The sequence below is a fragment of the Callithrix jacchus genome, chromosome 4, assembly GCF_049354715.1.
Source record: "Callithrix jacchus isolate 240 chromosome 4, calJac240_pri, whole genome shotgun sequence".
NCBI classification, from domain to species: domain Eukaryota; kingdom Metazoa; phylum Chordata; class Mammalia; order Primates; family Cebidae; genus Callithrix; species Callithrix jacchus.
In genome coordinates, this window is record NC_133505.1 from 24,135,721 (window position 1) to 24,155,147 (window position 19,427).

The window sequence follows — 19,427 nt, forward strand, 5'->3', positions numbered from 1 at the left end:
GTAGTCATACAAGGGCTTTGTGCAAATAATTTGATTTCAGATTCGAGCCCTGCAATGCTCATTCTGACTGCACTGTAGAGAAAGGACGGGAAAAGGATACATGGGTACATTCAAGGACTGCTTAAGAGGTAGGATAGAAGATGTTTGCTCAAGGATTGGATTTGATGACTGAGGGAGAGAAACAAAGAGGCCTCAAGAATGATGCCCATGTGACTGGTGTGCCACCTGCGTGCAAGATGGTGGGATTCTTAGAGGTAGAGAACTCCTGAGATGTGCCAGGTTTTCAGGGCGAGTGATATGTCTCAGGTTAGACATGATGAGCATGGGTTGTCACTGGGATATGACAAGTGAGGGTAGCCAGTAGGCACTTAGTTAAGGGAATCTACAGTTCTGGAAAAGATCCTGGCTAGAGACTCAGATTTAGGGGGTGCTGAGGTATTAATGAAACTTTAAAACAATGAGAGTCGCTGAGACAATCAAGGGATATTGCGCTGCATTGGAGAAAACCTCAGACTGTTCAGTGTCAAGGAAGCCTAGGAAAAATGCCTTCAAAGAGAGAGTTCAATGCTTCCAAAAGGTTAGGTGAATAAAAACGGAATCCTGTCTTTTGGCCTGAGCACAGGCCTTGGAGACCTTGACCTCTAGTTTCAGTAGAATGATGAGTCGAAAGCCAGATGACAGAAACTTAGTGATGAAGGGGAGGAGTGACAGCAGGGTTGGGGACATGGGGAGCGGGGACATAGGTTGGGGAGGTTTTTTTTTTCTTTAAAAAACACTTGAGAGACCTGAAATGGCATGAATACTGAGAAGAAGCAGGGCTGGCAAGCAGGAGCTTGAAGCTACAAGAGGAAGAGTGAATAAGAGGCACAGCCAAGCCCTGGAGAACAAGGCAACACAGAAGCCTGGTTTGGAGACACAGGGGGAGGAGGAACCTTTCCAACTTATTAACAGGAAAAAAAGAGGAAAAGATAGATAAGGTTGCAGGCAAGTCCATACATTGCAGAAAATTGAAAGAATTTTTAACCAATGGCATCTTTTTCTTTCTTCTCTATAACATTAGAAGATGGAGTGACAGGGTCAGAAATTTGAAGAGAGTAAAGGTTAGAAATAGCCAGGTGTGACTGGGTGCTGTGGCTCACACCTCTAATCCCAACACTTTGGGAAGCTAAGGAGGGTGGATCACCTGAGGTCAGGCATTCGAGATCAGCCTGACCAACACGGTAAAGCCCCATCTCCACTAAAGACACAAAAATTAGCCAGGCATGGTGGTGTGCACCTGTAGTCCCAACTACTTGGGAGGCTGAGGCAGGAGAATCGCTTGAATTTGGGAGGCAGAGGTTGCACTCCAGCCTGGGCAACAGAGTAAGACTCTGAGAAAGAAAGAAAAAGAAAAAAAAAAAGAAAGAAAGAGAGAAAGAAAGAAAAAGGGAGATGGAGGGAGGGAGAGAAAGTAAAAGAAGAAAAGGAAAATTTTAGGAGGAAAATATTCTTTTCTTTCTAACTTTTGAACATTCACTGAAATGATTTTCAGAGAAAAACAAAGTGCTATTTTCTGATCTGCGTGGCACTATAAAAATGTTTACTCATCTTCCTTGGGGCTAGGCATCCCATTCCTGCAGGAAGTCTTGTGGTGAGGCAGTGGCTGTGCCTCTGGGATGATTCCAGAATGGAGACCATGCCTTATTTGCACAGGAGGGACACATTGCTCTCACTGGATGCATGGTCCTAACTGTCTGTGTGACCTGTTTGTGGGAGGGCAGACCCCCTCCTGCCAAGCCCCAGTAGCAGTCAACGTGCCAGGCAAAAGCGTTCCTTTGTAAAGAAGACCCTCCCAGCCCCTCTGACCTAAAGGGAGGGGAGGGGACGTCCTGGCACTGCAGGGACTTGGCTGGTACTCCCAGCAGGGAGAGGTGTGTGTGTGTGCAGAACTAGGGTGGAGATGGGGAAGGAATGGGAAACTGGGAGTAAGAGGGATAGGTGGGAGAGGAGGGGACACCTGCCGGGGTAACAGGCCAGAATGAAGTAAATGGGAAGTCCTCAGAGCTCCGCTGCTGACTCCAGCTGTCCAGAAGGGGGAGGAGAAAACCCATGGGACAGGGGAGGAGGGTGAGGGCTCCTCTTAGGAAGTTATTTAAGAGCCAACTTTCTTGTCTTTCCTGAGTCCTTTTGAGGAAGTCCCCGGGGCGTACAGAGCAAGCCCACGCTAGGGCACCTCTGGAGGGGATCGCCCGCAGGTAAGCCGCTGCCCCCACACCCTAAGAACCAGGGGACCGCTGCGTCCACCTCCACCGCGAACCCGCAGGCGGCTGCTCCGGACCTGTGGCGCGGGGCATAGGCAGCCCCACCTGCCCAATTCTGGCTTTCTGCCCCAACTCCGCACCTGCCCAGCCCCGCTTCTGAGCTAGACTTCTCTCAGCTACACTCCACACAGCTCTCCTGAAGGCGTTGCTTGCTAAGAAGGCCACCAAATGGGATGGGGGAGTTCGGGGTGCTTCCCTGAGAGACAATCCCCCTTTCCTCAGGGGAGCAGATTATGGAGCTGGAACACAAAAGGTGGGGGAGTGGAGCCAAGGGAGAACGGCCTGCTCCGTGGCTGGAACCCCGCCGGCTTGGCTCCCCACTCCTGCTCAACGCCTTCCCCCATCCCAATTTGGAGGTGAATTAGAGCCACTTCTCCTGCCTTGACCCACCCAGTGCCCGCCGCACTCCCCCAGCCAGGCGTGTACCTGCGGCTCTGGGCTCCCCAGTTCTCCCCGTTAGCAGTGTGTCTCCCAACAGCGACAACGAGCTGCCCTGTTCTGCACCCCTGCAGTGCCACAGCCTGTCTTCGCTATTTCCCACCAGAGGAAACGGGCTTTCTCTGGCCCCTGCCATTAACCCATTTTCTCACTTCTCCCTCCCTTCCCAGTTCAGCTCCCCAGTGATGGTAAATATATTTGCCGATATTCATGGATACCTATTCACACCTTGTGCATGCAAACACTCTCGTCTCCTTCTCAGACCACACACCTTAGGCGTGCTTGTCTTTTCTCTAGCACGTTGCTAGTGCTTCACATGTCTCTGGAACCGTCTCTCTCCTCTGGTGGCCTCTGTAATGGGGACTCTTCACATCTCTTGGGAGTGTGCCTGGTTTTTGAAAATAGCCAAGTCGCCGGGAGTCATGACTGGGTAATCCAGAGGATCAAGGGGGAACCCTCATTGGGCCCAAAAACAAAGTCCCCCACTATTCGGTCAGTTGGTCAACACGTACTTACTGGGCTCTGACCGTCAGGTGTGTGCTTTTTAAACTGGCTCAGTGCCTGCACAAACTCCACAGGAAACGGAGGCAGGCTTGGGGCATGGGAAATGTCAGCAACCCTGACTTCTTAAGCCTACTGATAGCCCTATTTAAAATGGCATCCACCTCCTTCTCCTCCTCCACGTGGTTCTGTTTTCAAAGCAGTTCCTACCTCCTCATCCCTAACTGGATTTACTTATGGCTCTTGTTGGGCTCCACCCTAACCCTACCAGACTGTAATCTACCAGAGCAAAAAAATCTGTTTTGTTCTTTGATGCATCCCATGTTCCTAGATCACAGCCTGGCACGCCATAGGCCCTCAGTAAATATTGGTTAAATTAAATTGCAAATGTGAACGCTTTAGAAGACAACATTTATCTGAACATGCTTGTGCGAGTTTATTCTCAAAAGTGACTTATGATCTCATAAATCTCTGTGAAATGAACACAGACACGGCACATGCATATAACAAGAAACATTTCTTGCAAAGATGTTGCTGTTAAGATTGTGGAGAGTGGGTCTCCAAAATCTTTTAATTTTTTTTATTTCTTTAAATAAACCCATTTTCTTCCACTTCCTATATCTTTTGGCATACACAAAATCTCCCCAAGATCCTTAGAGAACTGTATTCCATCATTAGACTAATCCTTGCTACCACTTATCAGTTTTTATTTTTGCAAACCTCAAAATGTGTTGCTCAAGTGCTATCACACACAGATATGTCTGTTTTCGATTTTGGAATCCTTGTCTCAAATGTTACTCATTTTACATGCTTTTTCTGTTGTCTTTCTCTCTCTCTCTCTCTCTCTCTTTCCTTCCTTCCTTCTCTCCCTCCCTCCTTCCTTCCTTTTTTTTTTTTTTTTTTTCTTTTGCTGAAGGACCTTGTAAAGCCAAGAATGTCAGAAACCTCCAGGATCTCCTCCTTTGGGGGCAGGAGAGCAGTTCCACCCAACAACTCCAATGCGGAGGAGGATGATCTGCCCACAGAGGAGATTCACAGCCTGGTGCCCCGGGGCGTCAACATGGAAGGTAGGAGCATACCTCCTCTTCCCACCACTCTGGGTCCAGGCACAGCTGGCCCTGGCCCCTCTTCCCTGCAGGTAAACATCCTCCGTCTTCACTGGGGCTCCCACAAAAGGAAGCCCCCTGCCAATCTCCGGTTTTATAAAGGAAGGAAGCAAAAGCTTTCTTTTAAGTGGTGAAAGCACCAGAGACCCAGATCCTTTCCCAGTTCTGCCACTTATTGACCTTGTAACCTCAGGGAAGTTGCTTTGTCTTTCTGCCTCTCAACTATTTCCTCCACAAAACCAGGGTGCTGGATTAGCTAGGGTCTCTTCCAGCCCTACTGCTCAATGCGTTAGAGAATTTTCTCTAGCTGGAATATTCCACTTCCAAAATATTGTGGCTGTTTTGATTGTCTGGCTTGCACCTCCTTTCTTCTCCCTCCTCCATCCATTGCTGTGAATTTCAGAGCTGGGGAGAAGTGCCAGACTCTGACAGTAATAGAGATGGAAGCCCTCTATTTCTCTCCAGAGCAGCCTGGTGAGCTGGCAAGGCAAGCTGCTTCCCCAGGCTCTTGCCTCTGCCTGATCCCTAGAAACCTGCTCGGGGTACGGCAGCCAGCAGCTGACCTCCTCTCAGCCCCGTCAGCGGTGACAGGGCCCAGGTGCCAGCACTGGTTTGTTGATACAGATATCATTCCCCTGGGCCACGGAAGGGACATTCAGACTCATGTCCCCAAATGACTCCATTGAAGACAGGGAGCCTTTTTTGTCAATAGTATTCATGCTCCAAAAGCCTATTTTACTCCTAAGGGTGTTTTGTGCTGGGTTTGACTGGGGATAAACCCCATTTGCTGGGATAGGTGAGCACAGGCATGCTAGAGCTCTGTGATTGATCAGTTAGAAAGAGACCAATGCATGAAAGCCCAGACTGATGCAGCTCTCCAGAGAGCAAAGGGAAAGGAGCAATGCAGTTTATCCAGCCAGTCGGACACCTGCCCAGGTGTTGCATACTGGTGTTATTGCGTTACTCTCACGTCTAGATGATTTGACATCAAATAGTGAAATCGGAGAGGTATCCAGTACCATCCAAGTTTGGGAAAAGAGGTTCACAGAACAGAAGGGCATCTTCACTCAGGTGGTAGAGTTCAAGGAGCCAAGACAAACTTGTAGTTCTGAAGTCTCTCTCCCAGATGGGTGCCACTTTCTAAAACCCCACAGTGACAAACATAGAACTGAGACTAAGAGGACTTGCTAATCAACGAATCCCCATCCCCATGTTATAGGTTAGGAAATAGAGGCCCAAGGTAAGCAGTTGATATTCACTCCTTGACCAATCTTCTAGTCTTTTTCTTTAAGAATGCAAATAAAATTGGAAAGCCCGCAGACATCAAATTATTAAGCAGGTTATCTTTGTATATTCCATCTCTAGCAAAATTCCCCTTTGGCAGAAAAGACTCTGGGCCTCTGCAAAGGGGGTGCAGGAAATGGAAGAAGTGGGCAGTAAAAATACAAGAAGTAATGACACAGCCACCCTTGCCACATAAAGAGTCAAGACCCAGCCACCTTTGCCAGGATTGGTGGGGAAAACCATGAATCTCTACAAAGGCAGTGCAGGGGAGCAGAGAGCAGAGGCAGAAGACCTGGCTTCCTGTCCCACATCCACCACTTGTTGCTCATTCTGGGAAGGTCATATAGGTGCCCAAACCTCAGTTTCCCCATAAGCAAAATGGAAGCAATGCCTACTTTGCAGATTGTCATGAACATCTAGTGAGCAGTGTCTGTGATCATGTCTGACCCACAGCACATGACCTGTAAGTGTCCATTGATTTGGAATGTACAACTTATCATACCCCAGGAAGGTCAGGAAAACACTCCAGGGAATACTTGTTCCTATGGGGAATATGTACGACCTGTAGCTGCCATAAATCTGACATGTGAACAGAATGTTGCTGGTAAGACATTAAAACTGCTAGAGCACTTGTGCAGGTAGGTTAATTTAAAAAAATCTGGGATTACTGCTTTTATTTCTGGAGGCAGAGGTGGGGAGCAGCATAACTGAATTATTTGAAAAATCAGCCATTATTTACTTGGCCATCATATGTGTACACAACCCAAGTGACACTCTGGGATATTCACTGGAGGTGCTGGCATAGGAGTGACTGTAGAATGAATAAAACAGTCAATCACTTGTGAAATGAATGGCTCATAGCTCTAGTGGCATTATAATTTATTATTAATAATGCGCTCCAGATTTCATACATATACATTTATTTAATATTTTTCACACAGACAAGATAAGTGTTACATGCTCTGGGGATAGGGTTTCTGAAGCCCAGAATCATGACAAGTCCCAGATGAGGTAGGACAGGAAAAAACTATATATATATATTTATATATCAGCACACAAACCATCTGAACAAGGAGGTCTTTCTCCTGATTACCCTAAACGTTTTATGTTTAATTGTTTTAAAAGCAGGTTTTCTGGCAGTATAGCAAGTTTTCCCCAAGTCACTAAGGGACGAAATTTGCTAAGCGACTAAACCTTGAAAGGCATAGTTACTCATTTTTGAAATGCCATCTTCATGCAGTTCACCCAGTGGCCACTAGTGGCCTCTAAGAGGCCTTGGATCTGTGATCACCAATCTGCAGAGATGACTTTGGCTCCACAAACACCAGCCCCAAGTTAAACTCTTGTTTCCATTTTTTTCAGTGGCCACTCTTCCCTTTAGCAATCTGCTCTTGTAATACTGACTGACAAATGAAGAGAGGCAAGAAAAGGAAAAGGGGGAAATGGCAGGTTTTTCATTTCTAGTAGTTCTGTAGCAGTGAGTCCTACCCATCACTGTGTGTGATATATACAACATTATATAGGTATACTGAGTGTGTATCATACCCTTACGTCATAGCTTTGGTAACATTTGGTTAAGAATTATTTTGGTAAATTCTATATTTTAAAATGTATAAACTCATGTAAGTTTCCTCCCATACACACCATGATATTCAAGAAAAAATGAAATATTTCAGGTGGACACCGAAATCCCAGAGGTGGGACCAGACAGTCACTGGTAGCATTTGACGTCTTGGCATGATTTTAGGCATCCTTAATGTCACCCTTTGAATTCAGTTGTAGCCAGGAAAGGTACTGAGACGATCTCAGATTTGGATTTGTAGCAATTTCTAATAGCCCATTCTTCAGGCTTAGTGGATGTTTCTGAAGAATCTCACCACTGCCTTCCTGGTGTGAAAGGTTATGTGTAGCTGGAAATGTAACGTTCCAGAAGACAGTCTTACGTTGTTAGTCTAGCTTGGCTCTATCTTGTTAACAATAGGTGACCATTGCAGCAGCAGTTGGAATCATTATTTGACAGTTCTAATGTATTGAATTAAAACTGGAAACCAAGGCTGGCTCTATCAAAAAATCAAATGTAGTTGCGTTCTAGTAGTTTTCAGGCGAATGGGGTCTTATACCTTTCCGAGAATCTCTTCCTTCCCATCAGAACTGTTAGAATTAAATCAACTAATTAATGATCAATCTCCTCTTTGTGCAGAGTAAACCTCTCTGGATTGAAGCTTGGTGAGAGATTAAGAGGCATTCAGTGTATGACTGAGAAATGCAATTGTCCAGCAGCAATTCATCCTTTCATTCAGTTCCAGGAAAAATATATGCTGGTTTTCACATACATGTCAGGAGCTCCTCCGGGTTTTCCCTTGGGACATAAAGTTGAGTAAGTCAGTCTCTGGCCTCAAGAAATTCTCAGTCTAGAAGACAAAATAAATAACAGATTATTGCAATTCAGCGTAATAAAGACTGTGACCACCATTTATGCGAATTGTAGTGAAATTACAAAAATCAATGTCTAGTGGTGCGGTGGAGTGGGGAACGGGGTGAGGAGGGCGTCCTGATGTAAGGATATCGAAGCTGGAGCTTAGAGGATGAGTAAGAATGTTCCTGACAGGCAAGCACATGGAAAAGCATTTGTAGTAGAGGGAACAGTATATGCCAAGCAAGGGGTGACTAAAAGGCAAAAGAGAGATACAAGCCTGGGAAAAGATGGCAGGCGTCATAGCATAACAGGTCTTGGGGATCTTTCTTTTCATCCTGCAGACAATGGGGAACTTGAGAAGTATTCTAATTAGCAGAAATACATAATCAGAATTATGGTTACAAAGTGGTAAGGAGAAAAGAGAGAACAGTAGATACATTTAGAAGCTGTGGAGATACTCCAGACTACAAGAGGAATAGACCAGTGGGATTTTAGCCCCTAGAGGTATGGGTCTCATTTCTCTTGTTCCAGCTTCCTCTGAGCACCTGAGCAATCCTTCAACATTACAGGGTCCAGGACATATTAATAGCAATACTTTAACAATTAAGCCACCTAAGAAAATGTTTCTAATCATTCTAATTAAGGATATGTTAAAATTCTGGATGTCCAAAAGAAATGTGAGAAAGAGTTCTTTTTCCTGTTGTTTTTAAATAAATAAACAAACCAGTTTCTCATGGACAGCATTTATGCTTATAGTTTAGTAATAATATTACCAAAACTTGCAGGGAGAATTCAGTTTGCTAGGGAATTCCTAGAATATAAAGCTAAACATTTAACTTATTTCAAGATCCCATCTGTGACAGGTATAATCATTCTCTGAAGAATATTTTACAACCTAGGGAGACAATAACCTACACTTTTTTCATATTAGGGGAAGAGTAGGAGGACAGGGAGACAGCTGCTCCTCCGGAGATGTTTTTTCTTTTCTTTAGCAGTTCGTTTTCCGGTGTGTTTGGAATTAGGCTAAATTGTGTTAGGTAGACATTTTGAAAGCTGTCACTTTGAAATTGCGAGCTGCCAAGTTTCTAGCTACAGTATCTCAAAAAAACAAAAAAAAAAAAGGAAGAAAAAAAAGGCGGCTTAGCAATGAGCTGTTCCATTTTGCCAGGAACTAGGCTTAGACAGAGGAAGCAAATTCATTTCCTGTTTGTGGCAAATGGAGCCTGGATGATGATAAAGCTTTTTCCATCTAAACTGTCTTGTTAAGCCAATAAACAAAGCAAAAATCAATATGCTAGTTTAATCGATGCTTACTAGAATACACTCCAAGGGAAGGGACATTTCCTAAGCAAAATGGACAATGGAATGAACTACGATATTTTTGTGTCTATATCCATATTTTATGACAATCATCTTCAGAGTCCTTGATAGTATCAACTGTTGTAAGAACCAAATACTTGGCTGACCTGTGGGTGGCTGACTCATGGGTAATGAAATAAATTTTGTTTACTCAGTGGTATTAGGGACCTCACCTCTATCCCCAATACTTGGGACAATCCATTAAGGTTCTTCATGTCTTTTCCATTTAACTATGGTCCAGAACATTATTTCTTTAAACTCTCACCCTCTCTGTGTAGCATTTAATCTTCCATTTCTGAGCCAAGTTTTATTTTATTTTTTGTGAAATGTCTTTCTTTTATTAAATCCTTTTAAGATGAACTGTTAAGATATTATACAGGAAAGTTTTCCTTATTATTGCCTTAGTTTTTCCCCACTTAGAGGACCACTGTGATTTTGTGCTTTTCCTGAGGCATTGGCTTGTTAAAGTGATACTGCAACAGAGAATGAAAAGGTCACTTAGAAAAAATAACATGTTAAAAACATTATGGTTAGAATCAAATGTCAAAAGTATATCAATATAAGATGATATCATTTAAACCAATTTATATCATCAGCTGTTGTAAGAACCAAATACTTGATTGACCTGTGGGTGGCTGACTCATGGGCAATGAAATCAATTTTGTTTTATATATGTAACTATATAAATATATATGTACACACACACATAACTTTATATATACAGTTTGCTTATATATAATCTATAAACAGGTATGTAAATAATATATATAAATTATATATTATATATAAACAATATATTTTTAAAAACCAAACTCATGGATTTATAGTTTTTTTATAGTGAAAACAAACAAAATATTTGTTTTTATCTATTATATATAAAAAATATACACTATATAGAGATATAATTAATATATAATATATAATAAATATATGCATCTAATATATGTTATATATATCTATTATATATAATATATACTGTTTATATATTATATAAACAATCTACATGTTTTTATTTATTATATATAAACAAACATACGTATTTGTTTTCATTATGAAAAACTATAAACCCATGAGCTGGGGTTTTGCCTTTCTTTTTGGCTTAGGTTTTCTATTCTCAAAGGCATTAATCAGCATCCTTTTTCTCACCCTTTGTGATCATCGTATAAGCAGGCTAGAAAGACAGTGTATTTTATTCCAACATGAAGCAAAACTGCTGATCTGGAGGTCTTATGCTATAAATTCCCACATCATACCTTCAACTATATATATATATCCTGAAACTAGCATATTTTGAGAATAAAATGGTCTAATAAATGACATTTAAAGGACACTATGGTTAATCCTATGGTGAATGAGATAGTTTATTTTGAAATGAATCATCAACTCCAAGCTCCGAATTTTCAAGTAAAAGATGTTCAAGTGAAAGGAGGCACGTGTGCTGTGGTATTTTTGCACATTGCCGCGGCACCACAGCAAGATAATTCAGACATGGTCCAGTCTTCAAGGGGATTGTAATCTCGTGGCTAAAAACATCACCTGTATAAAGATAATAGGAAGAGATTAATAATAATACTTTTTAAAGAAAGATGTATTTTCTGAGAATTAAGAGGAGAAAAGCTCTCTATTCACCTGTGGAAATTCAGGAAAGAAAAAGCGAGTCTCTCTGCTCATAAGACAAGGAGTATAAAAGGGCATGCTTCCCTGTGAAGGTTGGAAGGCCACTGCTAAAAAGCTTCCCAGGGGCGTTCTTTACCTTGTGGCCTCCATTGCTCAGGTTCCAGCCTCCTACCATGCCTTCTCAGATACCTAACTTCTTCATGTTTGATCATAAGGGCCCATCAAAATGCTCAGTGCTATTATGATTATTATCATCATCAATTTCTGAGCATTTACCATGTACCAGGCCCTGTGATAGAGCACTCAGTGCATTTTCTCATTGTACATCACACCAACTTCATTTTGCAGATGAGGAAACTGAGGCACAGGACATTTATGTAATTTGCCTAAGGTCACAAAGACAGTAAGTGAGAGTTGGGATTTGAATCCAGGCAGCCTGGCTCCACAGTCTATGTGGAGTCCACTCTTACTATGTTATGTACTTCTCATAATAATAGTAACAATAATAATAGTAATAAATATTTGTTGAGAATATACTAGGTGCCAGCCACTTGTAAGATAGTACCTCATTCTCATATTAAAGTTAAGAAAACTGAAGTGAAGCATTTCCCAAAACATAGTCTGAAAAATGCAGATCTCCAACGAACAAAGTTCCCATAGTCATTTACATTTGGAAACCAGTGCTCCTCTAGGATATCTGTGGTGCACATCAGCATATTAAAGTCTCACATGAATTCTTAAGAAAAGAATCCCAATCATCTTTGGTTACGGCAGCAATTTTCCACACTTGTTTAACCGTGGGGCTCTGTTTCTTCCAATACCTGTCAATCTTCCATAAAACTAGCACTACGCCATGATGGACTGACTCTACCCAGTCTCATTAGACTTTAACCAGGCATGCTAGGCTAGGATGTAAAGGTGGAAAGCCAGGTTTTCATTTGCAATGACAACTAGGATGGATGAGAAATACCAATGGTATCAAAGAAATACTTGAATATTTCTCCCTCTCCAGCTTTATTTTGCCTTATAGGTAGAGCTGCTTGGGAAGCCAAGTCAGAACTCATTTCAGGGGTACTTTATCATGCAGGGAAGGAGGGTAGAAATAGAGAAGGCAAATCTAGGAGTGCCAGAGGAGCAGTGCCTTCATCTCCTGCATACAGATTAAACTCACGTGGACCCTCACCCAGAACACTGCAGCAGCTTCCTAACTGACTTCAGCTTCCAGCATCGCCTCATCCAACCCCTCTTCCACTCTGCCACCAGAAGCAGTTTAAATATTTATGTATATATAAACATCTAATCATGCCAGTTTGCTGTTTCAGATTTTTCATTGGATCCACCATGCAATTAAAACCCAAACTCCTTCACATGGTCTCCAAGCCCCACATGATGAGCAGGCTCCTCCTTACTCTTCTACCGTGCCTCCCAGTAGTACATTTCAGCCAACCATCATCTTTCGATTTCTTAAGCAACTATGCACTCTCTTGCCTCAGTCTTCACGTATCCTTCTCACTTGCCCAAAGCATTTCTCTCCACCTCCTTTTCCACGTGGACAACTGACTCCTCTCTTGACCACTGCTTATGTCTCACTTCCTTCAGAGAACCTCCTTATTTTCCACCCACTAAATGTGGGTTAGGGGCTCCTCCCTGAAACTCCACTCAATACCCTTTACTTCCTTTGTCAGAGATGGCTGACACTGTGTCATAATTATCTGTTCACCTTTTAGCATCTGAAGCTGTGTGTTTACTTGACTTGTAGTTATTAGACAGTTGCCTAATCAACATTTGTACCCATGTCTTAAGTGGCAACATAAAATAGCACACTTAAAGCATTCCCAGAGGACAAGAAGCTAGGGAGAATATTAAATATATTAAACACATACTAAGGGATTAAAATTATCTGAGGAACATGGAGCCGTGAACCAAACTCAATAAGAAGAAATTTAATACATGGAAAGTCTTAATATCGAACTAAACAGAAGAAAATAATCACACAGATAGAGCCAAATAGCAACATGAGTGGGTGACTTGTAGGGACCGCAACTGAATTTTGATGCACTGTTGCTAGAAATAACATTAGAATGTGTCTTAAGGGAGGCCAAGACAGGTGGATTACCCAAGGTCAAAAGTTTAAGACCAGCCTGACCAATGGTGAAACCCTGTATCTACTAAAGAAAAAAAAATTAGCCTGCTGTGGTGGCATGAGCCTAGAGTCCCAGCAACTCAGGTGGGAGATGGGAGAACTGCTTGAACAATGGGGTCCAACGGGACCAGGCATCCTGTACAGGATTTCTGTGTGAAGGTAGAGGAAGCCATTCGAGTGTGGCAGGGTTGCAGTAAGCCAAGACTGCACCACTGTACTCCAGCCTCGGTAACAGAGCGAGACTCCAGCTCAAAAAAAAAAAAAAAAAAAAAAGAATGTGTTTTAAGGGTTTTGCTTTTATCAGATGCATAATATAAATCAACAGTAAGCTAAGAGTATCTAAGACACTACTAATATCTTGAGCTGAAATATTAGAAATATGTCATTTATTTTAAAAGATGTAATGTTGTTTTTTTTTAAACTGGAAAAACCACAACTAGAGTAATGTACTTAATTCCAAAATAACACTTCAAAAGAGAAATTGACAAAATGGAATATATTCCAAAACAGAGTGATGGATAAAAGTTCCGGAAATAACTTCTTAAAAACAGTTAAATAGCCAGATGCGATGGCTCACGCCTGTAATCCCAACACTTTGGGAGGCTGAGGCAGGTAGATCTCCTGAGGTCAGGAGTTCAAGGCCAGCCTGGCCAACATGGTGAAACCCCATTTCTACTAAAAAATAAAATAAAATAAAAATTAGCCAGGCATGATAGCAAATGCCTGCAATCTCAGCTACTCAGGAGGCTGAGGCAGGAAGAATCGCTTGAACCCAGAAGGCGGAGGTTGTAGTGAGCCAAGATTTCACAACTGCACTCCAGTCTGGGCAACGGAGCAAGACTGTCTAAAAAACAACAACAAAAAGTTAAATAAATGGAGAATGTTTTACTGAGAAAAAAAAAAACGCCCTAAGAACAATCTTTAAATACCTAGAGAGTGCCAGATAAAATGAATAAGAGGACTTATTCTATATTTATCCAGAAGTCAGAACGAGGACCCCTGGTTAGAAAAATTACAAGGAAACAGATGTCAGTTTATCTTAAGATAAATTTTCAAATAAGTAGAGTTGTTTAAAATGGACTCTTTGCCCTCTGAAATAATGAGTTCCCTGTTCGAATGGAGGTTAGAAGACCAAGTGGTGGGGCTCTCATGAAAATGTTTCATAATTCTACCAGATAGCTGAGAAAATGCTATTGCTGTTATGTGAGGTTCCGTAAGGTTGTAGTATCATTATATTCCTTCCGTCGGTGCTGGTAAATGTAGAACTGATAAAATCCATTTCTAAGGACCTAGGTTTTTAGCTATTCTTAAAAAAATTATGAAAGGCCCTGTGCTAAGGAAGAGGACCAGAGGAGTTTATTGCTAAGGTCCTTCTCATGGGGACATTTGTGCTTCTCCAGCTCACTCTTGGGGTGATTTATCACTGGGGATTGTGGCCTTAATAAGACCAGAGAACTCAGGAGAAAAACAGCTTGGAATAGAGAGGTCTAAAGAATTAAACATCTTTACCTCACAGCATAATCGAAAGAAAGTGCCCTTCAGGGGGACACGTACTACTATAGGGTTCTGAGATGAGGTAAAAATAAGGCTGCATCCCGCACTTTCTGCTTGCTGGAATGCTGTAGTCAGAGGAACCTGTGGAGCACCATGCCATGTGAAGTGTCTGTCACAGCTTGGGGCAGTGAGCCACAGTAAGCCTATGACCCACTATGTGCCAGCCATAGTGCCAGACCCACTGCATCGTTATCTCATTGAGCCCTAGTAGACATTCTCAGGGTATTAGTATCCTCATTTTGAATGAGAAAAATCAGATTCTGAAAGGTAAAGTACCTTAATGAAGTAATTTTGAGACCTGAGATTCAAACGCAGGATTGCCTGAACTATGAATTGTTCAGCAATGTTTCAGGGACTCCTGGACTTTCAACTCCTTGGTTTTGATTATGGAACACGATGGGGTCCAAAGGCACCAGGCATCTTGCACAGGATTTCTGTGTAAAGGTAAAGGAAGCCATTCAAGCATGGCAGGGAGATGTCCCACCATGGGTACAAGCTCAGCAGCTGTGCTTTCTGCACAGATGGTGCTTATAGCAAATCATGCATCAGGCAGGGGCAGGGAGGGGGAGGGCAAGAGGCCAGGGCACCCCTGCCCACCCTCCTACCCTCCCACCCAACCTTCTCCCCAATAGCTCTTTAAAACACCAAGTGCACATGCAGAAACCAGTCTCTAGACTAGATCTTCTGAAGTACAATGAGGACAGGGAGTTAGGATGACCCTCCCGTTCAGTGGTCATTCATAGAGGGGAAGGGGAAAAGGGCAGGAGGAGAGCTGACTTTCATGTGTCAGACCCTTTGCTAAATGCCTGCGTACATGTCATCTCATGCCATCTTCTGTCACATTCCTGTAAGAGGCTGAACATGTTAGGCTCTGAAATGAATGTTAGCATCCCCATTCTATGATGAAGAAATGAATTTAAGTAACATATACAAAGTCAGACAACTAATAAACGTGTAATTGACATTTACACTCTTGAAAAACCTGTACATCGAAATCAAAAGGAAAACCTGTAAATGTCGGCATCAGACAGTCCAGGTTGTGACTTTTGAATTGGCTCATCAGAAGCTAAAGAAAGCTGAGGATAGTTTCTGTGTAACTGAAAACAATCACACTTATCTCACAGAAATGTTAGTGTTGTTTCTGCAGACCTGCTCACTCTCTCTCCTGCCTTTGAGAGATGAGATCTACTTTTAGAATTACAGAGGGTGAGGGCGTTTGACCCTTCTTGTGGTAAGAGGAGAATTTTGGATTAATGGCTAACTTTGTCCTTCGAACGTCCCCCTGAGGCTTTGTCAGATTTGATTCCCCCCTTTTGAAAGATAAGAAAATTGAAGTGGCTATTCCCTGCTTCTGCCTGGTTAGTCACAGAGTGAGGCAGGGACATGATGGGAAGCTCCTAACATAACGAAAACCAGCATGAGACTGAGAACCCGGCGACTTCAACTCTGGCCCTAGCTTCTCTGTATCTGGATCTCACAGACAGGCGTCCGTCTATCCCACAGTGAGTGCCGTGTGGACTGAAACAAGATCAAAGGTGGAAAAAGCTTTAAAAAGCTCTCTTCAAAAACAAGAATGTCACAAGAGGCTGACTCTTGAGACTGTGTTCCCCTACCCCTGCCTCGTGCAGTTTCATTCAGCAGACCTTGCTATCTGCCTTCTTCAGGAAAAATAGTCTTGTTGAGTTTGTGTTTAAACTAAAGTTAGTTTATTATTTTCTTCAATTGTTTTTCTTGTTCATAGACTTTCTTAATGTCACGAACGTTCACCTGTTCAAGGAGAGATGGGATACCAACAAGGTGGACCACCACACTGACAAGTATGACAACAACAAGCTGATTGTCCGCAGAGGGCAGCCTTTCTACATGCAGATCGACTTCAATCGTCCATACGACCCCAGCCGGGATCTCTTCAGGGTGGAATATGTCATTGGTGAGTGCCATGTGCAAGCCCCAGTCTTGACCTCATGGGTACAAGCACAATTGTGTGACTTCTTAGTGTCATACATCAACAGTGGCGGAAGATAGAATGACATCCAGCCCCTGAATCACCCTGTGCTCTAAGACTGGTCTGTATAATGCCAAACATTAATAACTTGGGCTCACCCAAGGGAAAAATCTCATAAATAAAAGTAAGTACAATTGGTACAAAGTGTTGCTTAACTAAATTATTCTTCCTCAAACAATGGTTTTGGTGTCCTATACTTGTGACTTTTGTCTCCATGATCTAATTGGTTCATGTGCTGAAAATGTTTGCACATCTTTGTATTGTAAAAGATACATAAATCTTTTACAATACAAAGATACCATAATACATGTACAAATCATGTATGCATTCCCGAAGTAAGTTCTGCTCTGATCTAGTCCCATGGGATGGCCCATAAGAAATGGATGGTACAATAAACTTCACTAAGCACTAGGTACTTTCATCTCTCTCTCTCTCTCCTTTTTTTTTTTTTTTTTTGAGATAGAGTCTTGCTCTGTCACCTAGGCTAGAAAAGCGGTGCGATCTCAGCTCACTGCAACCTCCACCTCCCAGGTTCAACTGATTCTGGGACACTGGAGTAGCTGGGATGACAGGGGCACACCACCACACCCAGGAATTTCATGTATTTGTGGTAGAGGAGGAGTTTCGCCTTCTTGTCCAAGCTGGTCTGGCACTCCTGACCTCAAGTGATGCACCTGCCTCGGCCTCCAAGTGCTAGGATTACAAGCGTGAGACACTATGCCCACCCTTTCATCTCCTCTTGAAGATTAACAATGCCATTAGCTTTAAAGTATTGGGGAAGGGCCATTTAACTTTGGTCTGGTGCTGCTTAAATTAATTTGATCATGGAACTCTTCTATTAAGTTATCGCTATTAACATTTGACACATTCTGGTAAACATTTCTATAGGAATTTATGAGATTATCAAGGAAATACATGAACACAGAAGCAACAGTGGCACAACATAGGAAATCTGCCTGTATAATCCTATGCACACATTAAAGAAAAAAATAGGAAATCAAATTAGTAGTCATGAAAAGTACATGATAGAATTCAGCACCCAGTTTTAGAGAATGAGTTGAAGGGAAAAAATTTAGAAGAAAAAACCTTCATCATAATAAAGATTGTTTACATCAAAACAACAACTTTTGATATCCTAAGTAGAAAACGTTGACAAATTACATCATAATCAGAAATTAAAAGAAATGCCTGTTATCATTTTCTTTTTAAAAAGAATTGCTTTAAAGGTTTTAGCCAATGAACAATGTAAGAGGTATGTCTGCTATAAATACTGGAAACTAACAGGTAAAACTACGTATTTGCTAATACTCTGATTGTGTATGTAGAAAACCCAACAGATTCAAGGGGGAAAAAAGCACTGTATTAATAAAACTTTGTAAGATAGCTAGATAGAAGATAAACATATAAAAAATAAGTAGCTTTTACCTTCTCTGGCACTAAGCACCTAGAAATAAAAAAATTTTCACATGACCAAAACTATAAGCTGTAGGACTAAACTTTAGAAACCCGAACACACAACCTATACAAAGCAGCTAGTAAGTCCTAATAAAAAGGATGAGAAACCGGTGAGGAGTCAAACATGTTTTTAGGTGGGAAGTCTTTCCGTATATATTTTTAATCTCCCAAGGTGTTGGTCCAAGAATGCAAACTTTCAGTTAGACAGAAGGAATGAACTTTAGTGACCTCTTGCACAACATAGTGTCTACAGCTAATAGTAATATATACTTCCAAATTACTAAGAGAGTAGATTTTAAATATTCTCACTGCAAAGAAATGGTATGTGAAGGGATGCATATGTTAATTAGCTTGCATTAATCAATCCACAATGTATGTTTTGATCAAAACATCACATATTGATCAAAAAGGCACATCACAAAACCCATAAACATATACAATTATTATTGTCAATTTTTAAAGGCCTCCCAAAATTAATATGTACATTTAATGCATTTCCAATTAGAATGCCAATGGAGTTTTGAGTTGTTTTTGGCTTTGGTTTTGGTTTTTTGGACTTGTATAAAATAATCTTAAAGTTCATTTGAAATAATAATTACCTAGTGATAATCACAGAAATCATATAAAGAAATAAGAATCTTTTCTATAAGAAGAAGCTGTCAGAAAATACTATGAAGAATATTTAGTACAACACAATAGAGAAAATAGATTTCGGTGTATGAGATAATATGATTGTTGGTTTCATGAAGTAAGAAAAGCATATGAGATTTTGTTTGTTTGCTTGTTTATTTTTAAATTAATGATGCTGGAACAACTGGCTCTCCAACTGGAAGAAAATTTAAAAATTGACCCTCATCTTATCCCATATACAGAAGTCATTTGCAGATCGAATGAGTATTAATGTAAAAAATAAATATCTCACAAGGCAATTTTGTGAGGGCATTTACCAGGCTTAACTAACGACTGGAAACTCGGATGCTGTAGAAGAAAACAAAACCCATGTACGGTCATGTGCTGCACAACATTTCAGTCAGTGACAGACCGTGCATAAGTGACCTTATGAGCTTAAAATGGAGCTGAAAAATTCCTATCACCTAGTGATGTCATAGCTCTTACAATGTAATAGCGTGATCACTTATTCTTTAAACATGTTGTGTAGCCTAAGTTGATAGTGTTTATAAAGTCTGCAGTAGCATGCGGTAATGCCCTAGCCCTTCACATTCATTTACCCCTCACCCAGAACAATTTC

General features: G+C 41.6%; 1 protein-coding gene across 1 annotated transcript in view; it reads left to right on the top strand.

Annotated features, from left to right (window-relative positions):
* The first annotated feature begins 2,158 nt into the window (after positions 1–2,158).
* Positions 2,159–19,427, top strand: part of F13A1 (coagulation factor XIII A chain) — a 163,051-nt gene continuing 145,782 nt past the window's right edge. Inside the window, exons 1-3 of the mRNA XM_017970932.4 lie at positions 2,159–2,234; positions 4,156–4,306; positions 16,460–16,648. Of these exons, the coding sequence (XP_017826421.4) occupies positions 4,174–4,306; positions 16,460–16,648 (322 nt within the window). The 5' untranslated portion in view covers positions 2,159–2,234; positions 4,156–4,173. The remainder of the gene's footprint in view (positions 2,235–4,155; positions 4,307–16,459; positions 16,649–19,427) is intronic.